At 36.8% G+C, this 19,800-nt stretch overlaps 1 protein-coding gene across 2 annotated transcripts in view; it reads right to left on the minus strand.

The window, feature by feature from the left end:
* Positions 1 to 3,037: 3,037 nt before the first annotated feature.
* LOC145687906 (uncharacterized) overlaps positions 3,038 to 19,800 on the minus strand; it is a 65,238-nt gene continuing 48,475 nt past the window's right edge. For both annotated transcript variants that reach the window (XM_081761455.1, XM_081761454.1), the window contains 4 exons: positions 16,644 to 16,696; positions 16,190 to 16,271; positions 13,528 to 13,755; positions 3,038 to 5,558 (listed from right to left, as the gene is read on the minus strand). In XM_081761455.1, coding sequence (XP_081617581.1) covers positions 5,476 to 5,558; positions 13,528 to 13,755; positions 16,190 to 16,271; positions 16,644 to 16,696 — 446 coding nt within the window. In that variant the 3' untranslated portion in view covers positions 3,038 to 5,475. The remainder of the gene's footprint in view (positions 5,559 to 13,527; positions 13,756 to 16,189; positions 16,272 to 16,643; positions 16,697 to 19,800) is intronic.

Consider the following 19,800-nt stretch of genomic DNA (forward strand, 5'->3'; position numbering starts at 1 on the left):
CAAGAATAATCACATCTGGAATACACATCCAGGACCAGTAAATGTTCGCGCTCATACTAGAAATATTGTTACAAGTATAAAGTTATTGGTCAGGCATTGCTTTTTTTAAACGAACGAATTATAAATAAAGTGGTACTCCACACTAATGAAGAAATGAATCGCTGAGTTGTTTTTGAGTTTAACGTCCCTTTCAGCAGCGAGGCTATGAGACGGGACCTACTGATTAACGTGGAATCCGAACCACATGAGCTCCTGCCGTGAATCGAACCCGGGTCTCCCACGCCAAATGTAAGAAATGAATCGTGTGAGGCCACATTGCTTGAAAGCAGTTACGACATCTATTCAGGAAACAAATAAGAACGTTCCTCCTGATAATTGGTTGACGAGTATAAAGCTAGCCGAAGACCTTTCGAGAGCTTCCTTCAACCTGACTATGCTTGGTACCATAAAGAATGAACAGAAACTGTGTTACATCTGAAGCACTTTCCAACGAAAAACGAAGACTAGTAAACACTTCACTGTTTCTGTTTGACAGAGCAAGGCCGTAACTTGTGGGGGGCAGGGGTCAACCCCCCCCCCCCAAAGAAGTTCCTTGCCGTTCTAAGGGGGCCCATTTTAAGACTAAATTTTCTTACTCCATATACGATACGAACATGAAATTATAAATGAAGCATCAAACAGGTTCACTACATTACATAAATAAAACGGCATACAAAAGGTAAATAAAACAAAAATGTGTCGTGGGCCCATTTCAGTAAAAAAATAAAAATAAATAAAAAAGTCTATATTAGGGGCCCTAGAAATAATATTTATTCGTATGGCTTTGAGGTTTGTCAATATTGTCCCCTTAATTAATTTATCATGTATGGAACGTAACTAACGGCCCAAGGACGTAACTAACGGCCCCGCAGACCTTACCGTGCGGAAGGGCTTGATACTCTTCTCTCTACTATGCACAGTACACCAAACCTGAAAATCAGTCACGCATAGGCCCAGTATATACTCTTATAATGAAACAGAAGGAGTAGTCGACACTTTGACCAAATGTGCCAAAATATGTCCTGCAACAGGAAGACCTAGCAACGGCCATTGTGTATGTTCTTTGGAATGTTCAACATTTGTTTTGTGCACGCATACGTCATCTACTCCCCAAGTAGCTTAGCAATAATGAAGACAAAGCATTTGAAGCGCAAGAAAATAATTATACAACTTTACGAGAGGCTCACTATTCCTCCCATGAAAACTCATTTACAAGCACCATCACTTCATATGGTGATTTATGAAGTTCTGGGCATTCCCCTCATTAACCTTGTGGGGTCACTAGGCCCCTAGAAGAAGCAAACCATGCTTTTATTGTCCGACAATCAAAAGGAGAATAATGACAAATATTTGCAAGCACGGAATTCGTGCTGAACATAGAACTGTGTGCTGTATCTTCCGTGACCAGGAAAAATGAAAACTTTGCTTAATGACACAATTCAAGTAATAATTTCGTTTTAAGTGTATATGTACAATGTTATGTTCTACTAGTTGCTTTGTTCTTATTTTTTTTAATCATACAGTCGTAATATAAAACAATTTACTCAAATAGGTATTTTTTTTTTCATCATCACATCACATCATATTTGTAATTCAGGCATACTGTTCGGAAGTTATATACCTAAATTTTTACATTATTTCTTAAGTAAAGTACTCCAAAGATATAAATCTTGTTATCTGTAACATTCTATAAACAAACGCATTTTTCGATAGAAAAAATACGGAAACTAATAAAAAATAAAAAATAATAAACTTGCGCAGTAAAAGTCAAAAAGTAAGGGGACTTCTGCAATTTCTCGCACTAAGGTTTGGTAACACTGCTAGTATCCAGCGCTGAATTAGTGACGTCTGCAACATTTCTATGCAACGTGTCACTCTTATTTCCGCGTTAGTCGTTAGAGTGTAGTAGACCGTTAAACGTGGTAGCTCCATTGTGGATCTGCACCAAGGAGAAAATGAGGGAAGTGATTAGTTTTTTGTTTACGGAAGGTGTTAAACACAACCGATAAATGTGTGCTGCGTGGGACCCGAAAGAATTATCAGCGCAGCATAAGACATGAAGGTTAGACATCTCTCGCAAACATTTGGCCCGTTATTGTCGCGAGGGAGATTGATTTTTACAGCAAATTGTTACTGTAGTTGAAACCTGGGTACATCATTACGAACCGGAAAGTAACGCTGCTAGCATGGTTTGGAAACACACATCATCACCAGCACTTAAGAAATTTAAACGTCAGTCATCAGATAGTTATTGATGCGGTGCAAAATTGGTTACAGGTGCAACCGAAAAACTTTTTTCCCAACGGAATCAAAAAAAAAAAATTGTGAAACGTTGGCAAAAGTGCATTGAAGTGCAGAAACATTATGTATGTTTCAGTTTTCTATCATTAGAATAAATGTACCTTTTCTGTAAAGTCCCTTTACTCTTTGACTTCCCCTCGTAAATAGATGTGAAATGAAAGGACATTAGTCTCCGCAGCTAAATCAGTTTACCAACAAAAACGTCAAAACTTTAAAATGATATACAATTAAAAACTACAAGTAACCAATGCCATTATGTTTTGAAAATAATGTCGTTCAACTGTCCTGCTTCCGTGGGTGAATGGATTACTCTGGATTAACTGTAGGAAAAGTTGCGCGAAACGTTGTATTGGGAAATCGTAAAGTGAACTGGCCGCCCACATCATGTGATTTCTCCGCCTTGATTATTTTTTATAGGGTTACCTCAAGCCTCAGATTACGACAATAAGCCTGGAACAATTCGTATAAAAGAATACTGAACGCGCCACTACAAATTTACCGCGCAATATGTGTACAACAGTGGTACAAAATTGGACCTCCAAAGAAACTATTCCATCTACCGAAGCAGAGAAGGACATTCAAATGACTATCTTTAAGACATGTCGTTGATTGTTTTTCACAATAAAAAGAAATTATTTTAAAGTTCTAACGTTCTTATTGACAAATCCTTTATTAGAGATAAAATATAAACAACACAATATAGTGAAACATTTTTTATTCTTTTATTTGTTTATTTTTATTTATTTGTTTATTTACTAAAGTTAGAAAAAAACTTGGACCCTGTATTGGAAAAATGTATAGCTGCTGGACAAGCACGGGATATGACATAAGAAATGTTCTTTTATATACAGAAATATTTTAACATTGATACCTTTACAACTACTATACATACAACGAAGTTTACAAGATATCATTCAATCAATAAATACAATATATACAATATAAATTATATAAGAAAAATAATAATCATATATATATATTTATGAATTAAATACAAAATTTCTAAAGCAATCATTATTGGAATTGAAACACGTAGCTACCATAAGTAAAAATATAGCAATGCGATTTTTTCTATTTTTTGGCAGAAAAAAATGCAATGCAGGAATATGGTAACCAATCAAACTTAACCCATTATTTGCAACTTCTTTTTTTTCTTTAGTTATATATTTTAATATTGTAACTTTTCGACAGAAAAAAGAACATTAAAAATTGCGAACTACCGCCAGGTATACCCTAAAACATTAAGCATTTTATTTAACTTCACCTTCACTGTGGTTAATATTTAACCAAGGTGGAAATTGAACCCAGCAAAAACTAGGCATAGCACAGGAGGATTCGTAAAGGCCTAGTGGGTGGTGTAGAAAATTGACCTATTAGCCTTTTCCCACTACATGGTAGTGAAACAGATATTTTCTCCGAAATGTGATGTTGCCAAGAAATCAGAACTGTTTGATAGTTCTCGGCCAGAATAGAGCGTGAGTACAAGCTGATCTCTGTCGTTTGATAAAGGAATGCAATATCTTAAATGTTTTGGCGAAGAAAAAAGTAGCTTGGAAACTCGAATGGTTTGAGTTGTTTTGTTATTTACACTTTCAGCAGAAAATCTTTCTTCGTCCGTTGAAAGAACTTCATATGGAGGCAGTTGGTCAGTGTTTCATTTTCACAGCATCTACCTTTCGTTGGGGAGAGGGGGAAGAGAGGAAAAAGCAAAGTGACCTCCCAAACCCACATGTGTAAATCATTAATCACAATTAAAAAGGGACCAAAAATATGGCAATGTCTTTGGGCACACCATGTCACTAGTAAGAGGATACAACTGTTCGGACAGTTCCGAATACCACCTACTGAGAGCCATCTTATTGTTGCAAGAATTGTATATGGTGTGTGCAAGCGGATGGAACGCAACCGAAGAGGCGAGAAAAAAATTTAGTTTGAATTGTACTTATTCTCTCAATTCAGACAATGGAAGCCTTCCTTTGCAACGATAAAACAACTAGTACTACTATGTTTGTGTAGTAATAATTACATGTATAAATATATAGGCTCTTATAACATTAAAATAAACTTCCCACCAAGGTTTCTTGCAAAAGGTTTCCCCACTGTTATCCGTAAGTAGCACACTTTGACAGTCTTGAATGAGACCAAGAATTTTAAGTTTTTGTGAGATTGAACTTTCCAAAGAGCGACTTCTAAACAGTACTTTTCTAAATCACGATTGTGCAATGTGGAAAACGAGCATTCTTAGAATCAGAAATCATGAGATCGCCCCTCAACTTCACATTTAGTGCGTCAAATTGAGGTTGAATTAGGTTGTAAGGTAAGTAGGTGGTTTTTAGTTGAGTTCAACTAATGTTCGCAAAAGGTGCCAATCTTCTGACAGTAAAATACTACATCAGTGCTGCGGAGTTGCCAGTAAAATTGGGTATCCAACAATTTCTTTTTACAAGAACTGCGAAATGAAGACGTCCCTTTGGGTAAATAAGGCGAGATTTTTCTTCAAGTTATAGCAGACTGTACTCTTCAGGCAACCACTACTAATGTTTTGTAGATTCTACTTATGCTTCTTACAATAAATAACGTTGCTATGATTCTCTTAAATTTAAGTCAATTACAAATTACCGTTCCTTTTATTTTTGTAGAAACACACAAACACATTTCCGAAACTTCATTTAAAATAAACTTACCTTTACAATATTATATTTTCCTTCCCACTGAACCTTCCTTATAACGTGAAACAATATCTAAAGACGAGGCAGAAAAACATCGAAACACGATAATTAAAAGTAGAATTTTATTTTGCATGCAACAAACCCGCTTGCTCGGACGGAGGCACAAAGAAAACTATATCATGATCACAATGTGGCTCAGGCCTCTGTCTAGCTTGATCTCGTTCTGCTAAATATGGGGCACAAGGCATTTTTCCATAGATCACAGTTTTCTGCCTGTACTACGCGTTTGCTGCCCTCAATTTGTGGCCGGTTAATTGTGCATTCTCAAAATAAAACTGCTTAAATCCATGCATGATCTTTTTGCAAGACAGTAGTAAATAATGGGTTAAAATGCATCATTAGTGAACTGAAATCGAATTATATCTGTTGCTACCGTAAGTTCATACGAAGATATTTCAATATATGCCTAAATATATTGTTGCTGTTTCTTGAAGTGTTGCGGCATTTCCCTTGGACCGGCTGGTTTCCTGCTTGGCCTATTTGGATAGCCTGTGTAGATAACACAAACATTTATTAATAAAAACCAACACGCAATAAATAGTACACGCATTTCTCTAACTATAAAATACAGTATGTGAATAACTAGCATGTATACAGAGTGTTCTCAGTTTTTTATTCCCCAAAGCCTAGACTGTCGTCAAGCACTCAATAGGTCTCATTACTTTGTCTCTGCCGACCTCAAGTTGCTTACTTCAAAACCTTTAATACGACATAGGGGATCACATTGAAAAGTTTGTCATAACCTACCAACGCTCTTGTTAAAAGATACTATAATTCAATTACGAGTGACCATGAATTTCCTTCGTTCGCAAGATGTGCAATCGATAGCTCACTTAACCCGAGAAAGCCCAGGGGGTGCTTCAGAGGAACCCTGGTCCACTTTTAATGCAATTATTCTTAATAGATGTTTCGTCGCGTGTCTTCCGCTCTAGAATTCTCCTCTCTCTTTGGAATATGCCCCCTGATTGAGTTGTTCATACGTTTTCTTGTTTTACTTTAGAAAAAAATAGGGTTATTTTTTATATTGACGTAAAGGCCCAAGGAGTGTCTCGGAGGCACCTTGGTCAAGTTTTAATGCCATTATTCTTAATAGATATTTCGTCTCGTGTACTTCACTCTAGAATTCTTCTATCTCTTTGAAACACACCATCTGATTGCGTTTCCTAAGCATTTTTTTACTTTACCTCAGAAAGAATAGCGTTATTTTTTATACTAATGTAAAGGCCCAAGGGGTGCCTCTGAGGCTCCTATTGAAGTATGTACTTTTCAAATTATTTGATACTGTTCATTGTTTATTACCATTGACAAATGATTTCATAGCAAAGTAGTGACTAGCCTTTCCTATTAATGACGGAAAATACAAATGGTCGCGGTGGGATCAGGTAGCTTGTATATGCAGCAGGAAGCCTCAGAAGCACCCTCTGGGCCTTTTAAGGGTAAAATTAGCATGGGCTTTCTCGGATTCAAAAATAAGCAAGCCGTACTTTTTCTAATTTTCCTTCATTAAACAACAGAGCAGTGATGTACTAGAAGGAAATAAAGGGTTTCTCTATATTTACCAAACTGCCAGGGCTATAAGACTTTTGCCACTAAATAATAATCAAATTGCATACTAATTAGAACAGCCATTCCAAATTCTAATGTCCTTTCTATCCAAAATTTCAATTCCTGACCTTCCAGGAGTAATCTTTGGAAGTTGACAGCCCACTAAAAATTAGTTTTTTTCTTTCTTTCTTTGCTTTTTACCTCAATAAACAAAGGAAAAAAACTAAAGGAGGGCTTATGGTTTCAGGTTTTCTCTTATACCTCCAAAGAAATATATGAAAGGTCAGGCTGGTGCCAAATACAACTTTCCACCTGTTTCTGGCATTACTTCGGCGGAAATTTGGAGAGATTCGAGAAAGCAGTCTATCCTTTTACCTTCAAAGAAACATGTGGAAGGTGAGACTGCTGCCGAATAAGAAAACTAGCATTTCTTCGGTGAACATGCGGAATATTTCGAGAAAGCAGTTATAGTAATTCGGATGCGAAGGTTGCGAGGAGGTTCTGGTAACCGATTTTGTGGCTAATGAGGAAGATTTTGTCGGTTTCAGCAGAGGTGTTGGAGTATGGAAAAGCAAAATTCATGAGTTTGGAGGTACTGGTTGAAGAACTTTGTAATAAAGTTTTGCATTTATATTTTACTTCGTACTCTTTTGAGTAGAATTACATCTAAAACGCTGTAATAGTAATTGTGAAATACCCATACATTATATAGGGCGTTCGGAGCTCCTTCGTGGCTAAGCGGTTAGCGTACGCGCCTTTGGCGTGGGAGACCTGGGTTCGATTCCCGTCGGGAGCTCATTTGGTTCGGATTCCACGTTAATCAGTAGGTCTACGTCTCATATAGCCTCGCTGCTGAACGGGACGTTAAACTCAAATAATCAATCAATCAATACAGGGCGTTCACTTATTATGTAGCCAAATCCACTGGTGAAATCCTCACACCTAAAAAAAGTTCATATGAACATAGGGAGAAAAATGCGTTGTTTCAGTTACGAGATGCCGAAATCGAGAAAACTGTAATTTTGAGGCTGACTAGCTCGAAAACTATGACAGATATCAAAGGCGGTTAAAGAAATATTAGAGGAACTAGTACACTGTCTATCTAAATAACCATGTTTCAGAGTGGGTTACCAGCGCACATGATTTCAGAGAGAGAGAGAGGTGGAAGAGCGCAGCTCCCCCTATAAAATCCGTTGCGCCTATACGTCCCAACTCTGGAACATGGTTATTTAGATAGACAGTGTACTAGTTCCTCTAATATTTCTTTAACCGCCTTTGATATCTGTCATAGTTTTGAGCTAGGCAGCCTCAAAGTTCCAATTTTCTAGATTTCGGCATCTCGTAACTTTAAAACAACGCGTTTTTCGCCCTATGTTCATATGAACTTTTTCTCTTGTTTAAATGTGAGGATTTCACCAGTGGATTTTGGCTACATAATAAATGAACACCCTGTATATATATATCGAGTGTTTTAAAAATGGTGCCCACGGACTAACAGAGCACTACTCCACAAGTCAAAATAAAGCGAAATGTATATATATAATTATATACCTTTCGGGTCCTCGTCTGGAGACACGAACTTTATTATATGGCAACGTCACAGATAAAGAACCATAGAATAGATAAACCAATCCATCAAATAGTTGCATCGATTTTTTGCAGATGGAAGTTAAAGTCGATATATGTTGACAGTAGCACCATCTATTAGCGTAACAATCGATGTAAGTGTTTGATTGATTCCTAGTGCAATGGTAATGGTTCAAAGTTAATTTACGACGTTGCCACATAGTGAAATTATTTATTCCTTATAGTGGTTGGACGAGGCCCGAGAAGGTATACCATTATAAAGCATTTTCGCTTTATTTTGACCTGTAGAATAACGTCCGGTTGTCCTTGGTGCCATTCTGAGGGTGGACTATTTACCTTAAACGCCCTAGTAACTTTTAAAGTAACAAAATAAAAACGCAGAAATTTTGTGGGAAGCAACTATCGGCAGAGAGATGTTATCTGACATACTCTATAGTACTACAATATTAACACTGTTGCTCACTTAAAATCGAGCTTTTTCAAATGGCACTACATCATATTATTACACATTTCTAATCTACATATTGAATCAAAACTTAGAGTATTACATATATTATTCAGTGGTACAAACTAAGGACCCTACTGAATCCCATAAATCCATACATCCTTGAACATCCACATTTTGGAAGCCTCCACAACAGTAATAACGTGAAGTGATATGGAGGGGCCAATGCACATAAAAAGTACCTCAGTGTGAAATACTACGATCATACCATGTATTTCAAAATAAATAGACACAAAGTTACATAGAATTGAAAATTTGACTTTTTCTCGAAAGGTTTTATTTCGAAAAAAGTGCTTATTTGAGTATCATATCTAATCACAGAGTGAGGTTTACAATGGATGTGAAGATCATAACGCCGTTTACAACAGTTTGATATCTCAAACCGTTCTGGAGATATGATAAACACTGGTGAAGTTTGCATATTAAACAGGTATATTCAACCACAATCTGACTCTGTGAACATGTTATATATTAAACGAATATCACTATGAAAAAGTTACATACACGTAACAGAAAACGGCATACAGTCAGATACAAGAATGAGGAACAAAGTACGTCCATCGTATTTACAAACGTTCATATATACGAAACCATGCTGGAAAGTAACGCTTATTTGTTTTCTGAAATGAAATGAAAAAAAAAAAAAAAAATCTGATTTTGAGCACCATTGCATTGTATTATGTTGTTGCAGGTTCCAAACTGGTCACCTCTGGGGTTCAGGAGTTATAGGAAGAAACACATCAGTAAGTAATAACACTGTCGGTGCGGCTGTAAAAGCATGCAGTGATGGAATTTCTCACAGCAGGTGTTTCCTTCATTAACATGCATCGGAGAACGATGATTGTTTACAGGGACGATTGTGTAAATATCAGTACCTTAAAACGTTGAGCTGTTCGTCCTTGTACACTTGTACGGGAGCGAGCCTTGCCTTAGTTGACGAACAACGAAATGGAAGGCCACACACTGCAACGGATGAACTGCATTGCAATTATGTTGCTAAATTGATTCGAGGGAAACGGTGCATTATACAGGCAGAGCTTGCTATATGAGTGTGGCATATATCACTAGATTGAATTCAGGCAATAATCACATATCTGGTATACCGGAATATGATGAATTCTTAACACATCGTCACAGGTGACGAAAATTGGGTACACCGTTCCGATCCTGAAAACAAGAACACCTCCATGGAGTATCACCACAAAGGATGGCCTGCACCAAAGAAGTTGCATTGGCAGGCAAAGTCATGCTGACAGTCTTCTGGGGAGTTCTGATATAGTGCATATGGAACTCCTGTCTAAGGACATTCTGCTCACTACTATAACATTTGCACAATTGAAAGCATGGATTCGACGAGTTCGTCTACAAATGACTCCCAGTCAGACTAGTACAATGATAACTGAGATGACTGAGCACCTTGGTTTCACTATCATACCTTACCCTACATACAATGCAGATCTGACTGCATCAATTTTAATATTTCCGAAAACTTAACGAACACCGAGAGGGCTTCGTTTTGATTCTAACGATGTGGTTAACCAGGAAGTCGGTCTCGTTCCGTCATCAAGATAAACAATTTTACAATGACGGTTTTATGAAACAGATTACAGGTTGATAGGAGTATGTTGATCGCTCAGGGTGATTATGTAGAAAAATGATTATTGTGCTCTGTAGAATAAAATTCTAGTACTCCACACGCGTTTGTTTTATACCAATAACTCAATCGTTTTCAAATAAAAAAGACGATTCAAATAAAAATTTAGATTGAAATTAATTTTCCCTGACCCATGACACCGCGACACCATCATTTACGGTTAGATTTAAAAGCAAAAAATCATTCTTTTAATCGGTCCCCACCATCCTCATAGCCATACAAAGCTCTCACTTTTATTTCTGTAATACAGTATAAGCTTATTTCCATACTGTAAATAATTATTACGAGCCAAATTTCCTGTCTTTGAAATACAATAAAACACTACTACCAATCAATAATCATAAACTAAAAGTCTCTTTATCATATCAGCATTCTGAACATATTCATAAATATAAACATATATCCATGATCTGGCCTATCTCTTCGATTATCTACAACCAACCAATCTGTATTTTCTTTCCTTATGCAGCATTTGAATCTTTGATTTAATTTATTTTTTGCAAGTTTTAAGTTTTAACGTCTTTCGGTGGTCATCAAGCTTCTTTAGGTCTAAAGATATTTTCAGTCTTTCTACTATCTTCCTGAATCTGTCTTGATTCTTTTGAGAGGCGTTCTTCTATTTTATGTTAGCAGCTAAAACAAATTCCCTGACTTTTCTATGAAATTCAGTAGATCTCAAATTGGTCATCACTAGAGCCCGGATTTCCATGCACAAATAAATCCCGAGATATGCGTGCAAATATGCACGAAAAATATCAAAAATATGCATTAAAAATTTAACATATTCACTGAAATATATACTAAAAAAATAAAATTTCGATTTCATTCAATACCTTAATGACTTTTGCTACAATGAATTATGAACGTCTTCCTTAGATATTCTTCTGTAAACCCTCTGCGTTTATAAGTGAGAAATGTTTTGTAGATCGAAAAGTTCCTCTACATCAGCAGAAGTTACCGGCGCATGTAAAAAACACCGAATTTTATCTAGGATTATGAGCAACAAAAGCAACGCTTTTTTTTTTCAAAAAACAAATTTTATTCTACATCTGCGTTTAACAAAGTGATTCAGTTCACTTTAAATAAAGCCTGCTTTCTTGTGATATACTCTGAAATATGCTAGTATGCAGCAATAATATTCGGAAATATACAGTATCCTGAAAAATTTACGAAATATGCATGCACATCGAAATTCACTCAAAATATGCACTTATATTCGCTAACATTTACGTCTCAAACCAATCCTTAAAAGCCCTTCGGAAAGAAAGAAAAAAAAAAACTTCCACATGTTTCTGCATGAAACATGCATTTTGCATATAAATCGGGGTTGTAGTCATCACTCTCGACATATTTTGAAGCATGTTTCCCTTACTCATTTTTATTTCCCTGACTTTCAAGGAAAATGTAAACCCTGCGTTAAAAACCTGCCTGATACATCGAAGGTAGGAAAAGTCATTGCTGGATACCGAGTCGATCCACCGAAGGTATCGGGTTCAGGTTCGAGTCTCGATCCAGTCATGCACTCTTTCATTCTTTGTATATGATTGAGTTCTCACCTACAGTGGAATTTATGTTCTAAATATCGGTTGTTTCCTCCATTAGTGTAAGTCATTACTTTTCAACATGCCTTCGTAAAATGTTCCCAAATTTAGCACTTTTCCTCTATTTTGCATTATTGTTCCGTTGCGTTCCACATTCTGACGTGCTATGTACCTCCTCCACTGCAAGGCCCTTAGCTGGTATTTTGCTATAACGTAAAACCAGATTATAAGGCTACAAAAAATAAAATCTTGCTCATTAGTTGTGTGGCAGAGCCCGTATTTTATTTATTAGAATTCTTAATTTAACGATTAACTTTATTTAATTTTTGAGGATATTGGTTTTTGTAAAATATTAAAATTGTTTGGTGAAGGAAAACAACTGTCACAATTGAGGTTAATGCAAGTTGATAGAATTGTATTATTTTTGCCGTCAGCAGATAAAATAAACAAAACACATAATTGGTAGTCTGCGAATGCAGGAAAGAAATTCATGAAATGCGTTGGCTATAACATTTATAACATTCTGTAAAAATTACGAGTTGCAGTTGTAACATGTTTGTGAACATCAGACACATTCACGGATATGTAGAAATTGCCTAGAATCGGGAAATCAGAGCATGCCGAGTGTTGCAGTTTTTGTTCTTGAAACAAGGAAAGAATTTGTTTTCCAGAAGAAAGGAGGTCACACGTGCTTGACAGCAGACGACGCCGCAGAATTCCGGGAGTCGAAATGGAAACAAAACCAGGGGACAGGAGTTCTTTGAGAGAGAGAAGTTGGACCTCGTCTTTAGAGAGAAGTTCCACGGCTTTTGTAAGAGAAGTCTTATGGCTTTTGAGAGAGAAGTTCTACGTCTTTCGTCGAAGTAGTTTTGAATTCATCGTTGTTAAGTTTCTAATGTGATTAGTAGTACGAATTTAATCACAAACATCGGTAATCCGATCTTCAAATGACTAACAGCCAACGTTAGTTAATCAGGAGCATTGGTTCGAGAGGCCATATCCAATGCAAACCATCTATTGAACAGAGGAGCCTGTCCGTATCGATGTCAACCTGGCGATATCGAGAACAACGTAGCAACCCCGGAGATCATCAACAGAGAACGTCAACTGAAGACAACAGTAAAAGGTATGTGTGACTTCAAATTCAGGGTACAAATGCTCAATGCTCGATATGCACTACTCGTCTGGCAAAGATTCTAAATATCCGTAATAATCCACGACATTTTACACTAGCTACACTCTTTTAATAAGAAATATAATTGTTGTTTAATAATTGAATTCATGTGTTATCATTACGATTTCATCCCCACTAGAAATGTGTTATATTCGAAACCTCTCGCTTATGAAACAGATACTTGCCCACTCATTCTAGATGGTGAGTGGAAGGTGATCTGCTCAATTCAAATTTTGCATCCCCAATTTCAGGCACGAATTGAGCGGGTTGTCAGTTGGTACGTCCCTAGTAAGTATCATATTTATATGAACAGTTTTCTCCTATATTATTTTAATTCACATGATTGATCCTATAACGTACTAAAATATTTACTACCTTTCCAAAATTTTCTGTGTGAAAAACTTTTCAAGCAACTAAGTACTCACAAAGATATACACTAAGTACACACTTACCATATTTCGTTCCATCTACCAGAGCCTCTGGAGGTTGTGCAGTGGTAGCGGGTCCTGTTGGATTGTTCTTGTCGCTACTTCCATCCCTGGTTTCATTCCTCTGAGTAAACTTTGTCCGAATGTTAGCTGCTGTCGAGTGGATCACTTCTAAAGCTCGAGTTAAAGGGGTCTGATTGGGTCCTTGAGTAGGCGATACCTGAACCTCCACTGGTATACTGTTCGCATTTTCTGCAAGAAAAGGTAATCTCTAATAAATATTCCCCAATTGAGCAACATAGATTAGTTTTTGCAAAAGTGTTACATAATCTGAATTCAAATTAAATTATACTATATGCATAGGGCTTCATATTCCACGTGCACGTAGAGGAATATGGGTAGTGTCTTAATGTCTCTGGCCGGGTGATGTGGATTAGCATATTGGCCGTACTGTTTCTGCTTTTGTAGAATAAAATCCGGAAAACGTTGATTCAACCAATCTTTTAATTGCTTCACGATATTCAGGATGATTTAGATTTCTGGGCTTTCGGCATCTATGGCCATATAGCTCGTCACGTACGAGGGATGACGTCCCTCGGTGATCACTATCCGGGGAAGGAAGGAAGCTGTCTGGGACCTGCGTGTTAGGTACTACCCGGCATTTGCCTGATGTGAATGAGGAAAACCCGGGAAAACCTCATTCAGGATGGCTGGCCTGAAAAAGCTTTTATACTTTTCGACAGAATGCCCCCACCGGGAATCGAACCCGGGACCGCTAGCACCAAAGGCGTTCACCATATCGAGTCAACACTGAAAAACTTGTGCTCTATCGGGAACGGAACCCATAAATACACGCAAGGAAATTACGCGTTCTAACCATTCATACAACTTAAATACTGCAAAACGTTTCCCTTGAACGAACACTTGACATTTAAATGGGACACGACTACTGTACAACTTCCATAGCTTAAGAACCCGAAGATTAATGCCGTAGAAATAAAAGAAAAATTCGTCATTATATCTTGTTCTCTGCTAAGACAATCCAGCTAGGATTGTTGTAATTTTTAAAAAAGGAATATGTAGGTATTGTAAATATATTCTTCTTTTAAAGTTCAGAAATCGTTACATACAAAAATTTTCGCACCTTGTTGAAAACGTCATTTCTTCGGAACATACTAAGTGGTAATGAGGAGTTACTTAATTACATAAATTTTTGCAACAACTAATTGATGGAAAAAAAGTAATGTTCAAAATGAAAACTAACAGGAATTTCAATTCAGAAGTTTTTGATCTGGTATCATTTAGGTTACCATACTATTATTTTTAAGGAATTGCTAATGTCCTGTTTAAATGAGATATGCAAAGTTTTGTGATCACCATGCTTTCTGCCTTAGTTAATTTATTTCTATTAATCCCTTGTGTACTAGTGACATCCATGTGGATATAACGAAAATATATTGCTTATTAAGGGTTGTGTTAATCCTGGAGATGATGAAATTTGTAAGTGGATGCAAGGCACGAGTTAGTTCTACTATTTCTCCTTAGATGACAGCACCTTACTGACAGAAAAGACAAAGAGTTTTGTCTCAGTAGATAGCAGGCCTAAGGGAGCATTCAGTTACGACACACTGTGTTTATTTTGACGATAAACAATTGGCAACTTCGAGACCAGAAAAAAGAAAACACTTTGTCTTTGATCTCCACTCAGTGTTGCCAACCTGAAGTAGCACAAAATCCCTTCAGAACATCAGAATTTCCCTTTTTCAGTCCCAATGTTCCACAATGCAAACAATTGTTTTTATCATTAATGTCAATGCTCTCCTAACGCGCGCACAATAACTATGCCCTATAAAAACGCTCTAGAGAGTTTTTTAACAGTAAATGAAAACCTGGTAATACAGCACGCACATAGGAAAATGACACCTGAAACGCAAGAGGTTAACAGTTAAAAATAATTGAACCTAACAACCACTTCAGTGATTTCTGCTTCCCAAAGTTTTCGTTCAAAGAATCAGTCACTGATCGCAAACTGGTTTATTTGATCACAGCTGACAAATTTTATTTGCCTGTCAACCAGATATAATCGCTGAACGGACGTAAATTGAGGTGATCGTAAACTAGAATATAACTTTCCTTTTATAACGAATATGGGAAATGATTTAAACAAGAAATTCAATAGTGTTAGGGTATCGGGGAAAGTATTGATTGTGAACAATCGGACAAGGTGTTAGGAAGTTGTACTAACAAAAGAAAGGCGTTACTATGAATATAAATAATGTGCAACTGAGTTGTAGAAATTGAGCCATAAGTGGCAGAAGTTATTTATACTTAGATAGATGAGCCTAGAGTGACGATTGATATTTAGGTTTAATGTAATGCCAAGGTGGCTTACGTTATTGGAATACTTTGTGGAATACAGGTAGTTTATCGGCTTGTGGTTGAAGTATAAACCAAATAAAGGCTGGCTGTGGAAATAGTAGTATCAGCATTCATTGGTTAACTCTAGTTGATTTGAAGTAATACTTTGCTCTTTTTAGATACAAAAAGTAATTTTACTTTCCTAACAAATAGTTTCGCTCGAACTTTGGCTTTTAAAAGCATGAAGTTTAACTGACTTGATGTAACTTTCTGCAATAAACTAAGAAATCCTAAAAGGAAATAATAATAATATAAATCATTAGATTACCTTCAACATGCCCCGTATGATGACTCTTCATGTTGGCTGCTACTGTATCGATATCAATACCAGGAGCTCCGTGCCAGGATGACTGAAAGCATCACAAACAGGTGTTTGAAACATGTATTTACTAGTTCAAAAGATATGTACATTTTTCAAAAAGCCACAATATTTACGTCAAGGTAAAATAAAAGAAAATTGCTCTATCCAGCTATGAACATTTGAGAATAAAACATACTGGTTTCTATACCAATTATAACATCAGCATGAAATGCAAGAACTACTAAAACTACACTCACAGTGAATGAACAATTTGAAACATGATACTGATTCACACTTATTAACAATCTTTGGTCCAACTAGCACTGGAATAACTAAAATTAAAAGGGAAAATGAATTCTTTGATTATTGCATCCACATACTCACACAACAGGAACTTTCAGTGGTAATAAACGCTTCTCACCTGCTGATCTGAAGATCCTGACGTGGTTGAGGGACATTTGACCTCATTGTTTCCTGCAAAATACGTGTATTGAAATATATAAATTCCGGATATTTGTGCTTTTGTATGTGTTTCATTACACTAATGAAAAAAAAAAATCTGAAATTAACACACACAAGCGCGCACAAGAAAAGAAAGAAAAAAAACTTCAATTGAGTATCTGTCTTACTCCCAGCAGGCTAAACAAAAACCATGATTAACGAATGTGAATAATTATGAAATAATTAGTGGAATGAGAATGTGGAAGGGAACTGAAAAAATCACATGATGTTCTCCACGACAATGCCTCGTGTCCTGTAATTGAACCAAAAATCCTTCAAGCAGAGGTGAACGTTTTACTCAGTCACTCCCAATTCATTTAAATATACTGGTTATTTTCTGACAAAGTACACTGCAGTTTCCTGACGTACAAACTCCTCGAATACAATAAGAAATTTTCACTAGATATTTATATGCATTATCATTACGACGAAACTTTTGTGTAAGCTTTTATTCTTTCTATTTAAGTTTATGCTTCACAGTTATGCCTTGCGAGTGAAACTACAAGGCATTCACTAGAAATTAAACGTGCTACTCTGGAGCTAGCAATCAAAAGTAAGTGCTACTAGTGGAAAATAAACTTACCTATGAATTTGTTAATTACTTTCATTACACACCGTGTTTCAAATGAAAAGAATGACGTGATTTTGGACGGTAATAACTACGAAACATTGGACGTGCTGGCAAGGAAATCAGTGTTGTTTGAATGGGCGTGGCCTAGAGTTTCAGAAAATCGCCGTTAGATATTGAGCAATGCGTCTTCTCAGTTTGCAGTCAGTCAGAAATAAGATGGCGTCTGCTCAACAGATGGCGTTTTGGCATTGTTCCGCCTGCACCCAAAGACATTCATCCTTGGTATCGCCAATTTGAAGAGACAGGATGCTTTGCAAAGGTAAGAGACCAGGTCGGCCTCGCATTTCCGATGAAATGGTGGGAACATTTCGGCAAACGTTTGAGCGGAATCCGCGAAAGTCTACTCGCCGTAATAGAGTTTGTAATAGCACAGCTAAAACTTGAAGATTTTATGAGTATTTTGCAATTTATTCCATTTTTGTAGTATGTTTTTATCAATACACATGGACTTTTAAAATCAGGTCATTCTTGTTTGAAACATCCTGTATAACACTACAATTTAGTCGCAATATACTGACGGAAGTTATGAGAACAGAAATAATTCTGAAGAAGAAAAAAAAAAAAAAGAAACCTTACATGATGTTGGTTCACCACCAAACCAGAACGCCCACCAAAATAACCTAAAATTCCTTAGTATTACATCTAACCAAGAGTTATGGCGGACCAAATGGCTTTTAATAAGTGATATGGTACGCATTTCGTCAAGTTATCGTTATTTGTGGCTTCTTAGAAGGATTTGCTACTCTTAAGTCAAGTAAGGTCTAAAATTGGCCGTTGTGTGCCGCTACTCAGCAGACCACAGACACAGCCTTGTTGCTGTAGTTAATGACATCTCACAAAAATGTCTTCCACAAAGGAATGTTTACTAAAGCAAGCTTTTAATAACACTCTACGATAAGACAATACCCTCCGGGAACTGAACACTTAACCACAACAAACTAATTAGTTGGCTACATGAGGAATGTAACAACTTTCACACGAGGCTCAAATACGGCATATATCTATGACAATTTTTCGTGTCTATTAACTTTTTCACAGAGAGATCAATTACAGGTTCTTCACAACTTAAGCATATGTTTGATGTTTCTTTCGTCACGTAAGCACATTCATAAATTCATTCAAAAGACAACAAGATAAACGGAATATGGTACATGCACATACTCAGTCGAATATACAGTCAAGCTGGAAATTATCCATTTCCCCGGTAATCTACATTAAGCATTTTGGCAACTCTACATTAAGCAGCAGAACTAAAACTCGCAATTTGTTGTTCGTCTACCTTAATAAATATATATATTGGTAATTGCCATTTAAAAAAAAATAATCCAGAAGCGGACATGGAGAACAAATTACTTACCTTACAAAACATTACACAACACTGAAAATAAAGTAAAAGTCCTTTCGCTAAACGTTTGGTCAGATAGAGACAAGATGAAGTAGGGTGAAAAAGAGCAGTTAAAGAAAGATAGAAAAACAAGCAGTTGTAGTGTGTCTAGTTGAGCGACATATTGGAATGCAGCCATGTGATGAGCGTTGCCAGGTTGAAATTTGGGAAAACTTCAGTGGAGATAAAAATAATGGTCAACATGGATAGTAAAGAAACACATTTATATAGAAGACTAGGCTTTGGCTAGCTGGGGGATCCACCCATAGACTCCCACCCGTTTGCTCGACTTACGGCCTCGCGACTCTTATGTATCAGCCTTTGCATCCAAGAGTGAATTTCGTTCATTTGCTCTTAACATTTCCTGAATTTGGCTCAGCTGGAGGCTTCGTCCTTTGACCCCGCGTTTACTCGGCCTCGCACCTCTTAAACCCACAATTCTACTAAATTCCAGGTTTCCAGGTATTTCAACTATCTAAAAGATAAGATTTTGTATCCCAACGAAACGCCCATTTAAATAACATGGAGATTTTTCATTTCCCCTTTAGACCCACTAAAAATATTCAGTTTTGGAAATTTTCCTATTGGTTAATTCCGAAAGGCTACAATCATGCCAAATTTCATCATTCTAATCCTGCCGGAAGTGTCTAAACATTTTGGGGTGTAGAAGACGTCCATATAAATAACATGGGAAAGATTTTTCAGTTCCCCATAAAACCACCCAACTGTTCGAAATTTTTATTTTTGGTGATTTACTTAGATAACACTAACGAAAATGTACAAGCATGCCGAATTTCAAGTTTTTATTTCAATTCCAAGTACCTAAAATATGAAATGAAATGAAACCTTTAAGTTTTACGTCCCACGGTTATGCCAGTTAGGCTAAAGGAGACAGTGATGATGAGAAATGAATGAAATGGTGAAATGAAGAAAGTGGGAGGAAACGGGAGAACCCCGAGAAAACCCACGAGCACGGTGTTTGTCCACCAGAAAGTCCAGACGGCGCGAGCTGGGATCGAACCAGGGACCCCAAGCACCGGAGGTGAACGTTCTACCACTGAG

Source organism: Thermobia domestica, chromosome 6 (assembly GCF_964235325.1).
Source record: "Thermobia domestica chromosome 6, izTheDome1.hap1.1, whole genome shotgun sequence".
NCBI classification, from domain to species: Eukaryota; Metazoa; Arthropoda; class Insecta; order Zygentoma; family Lepismatidae; genus Thermobia; species Thermobia domestica.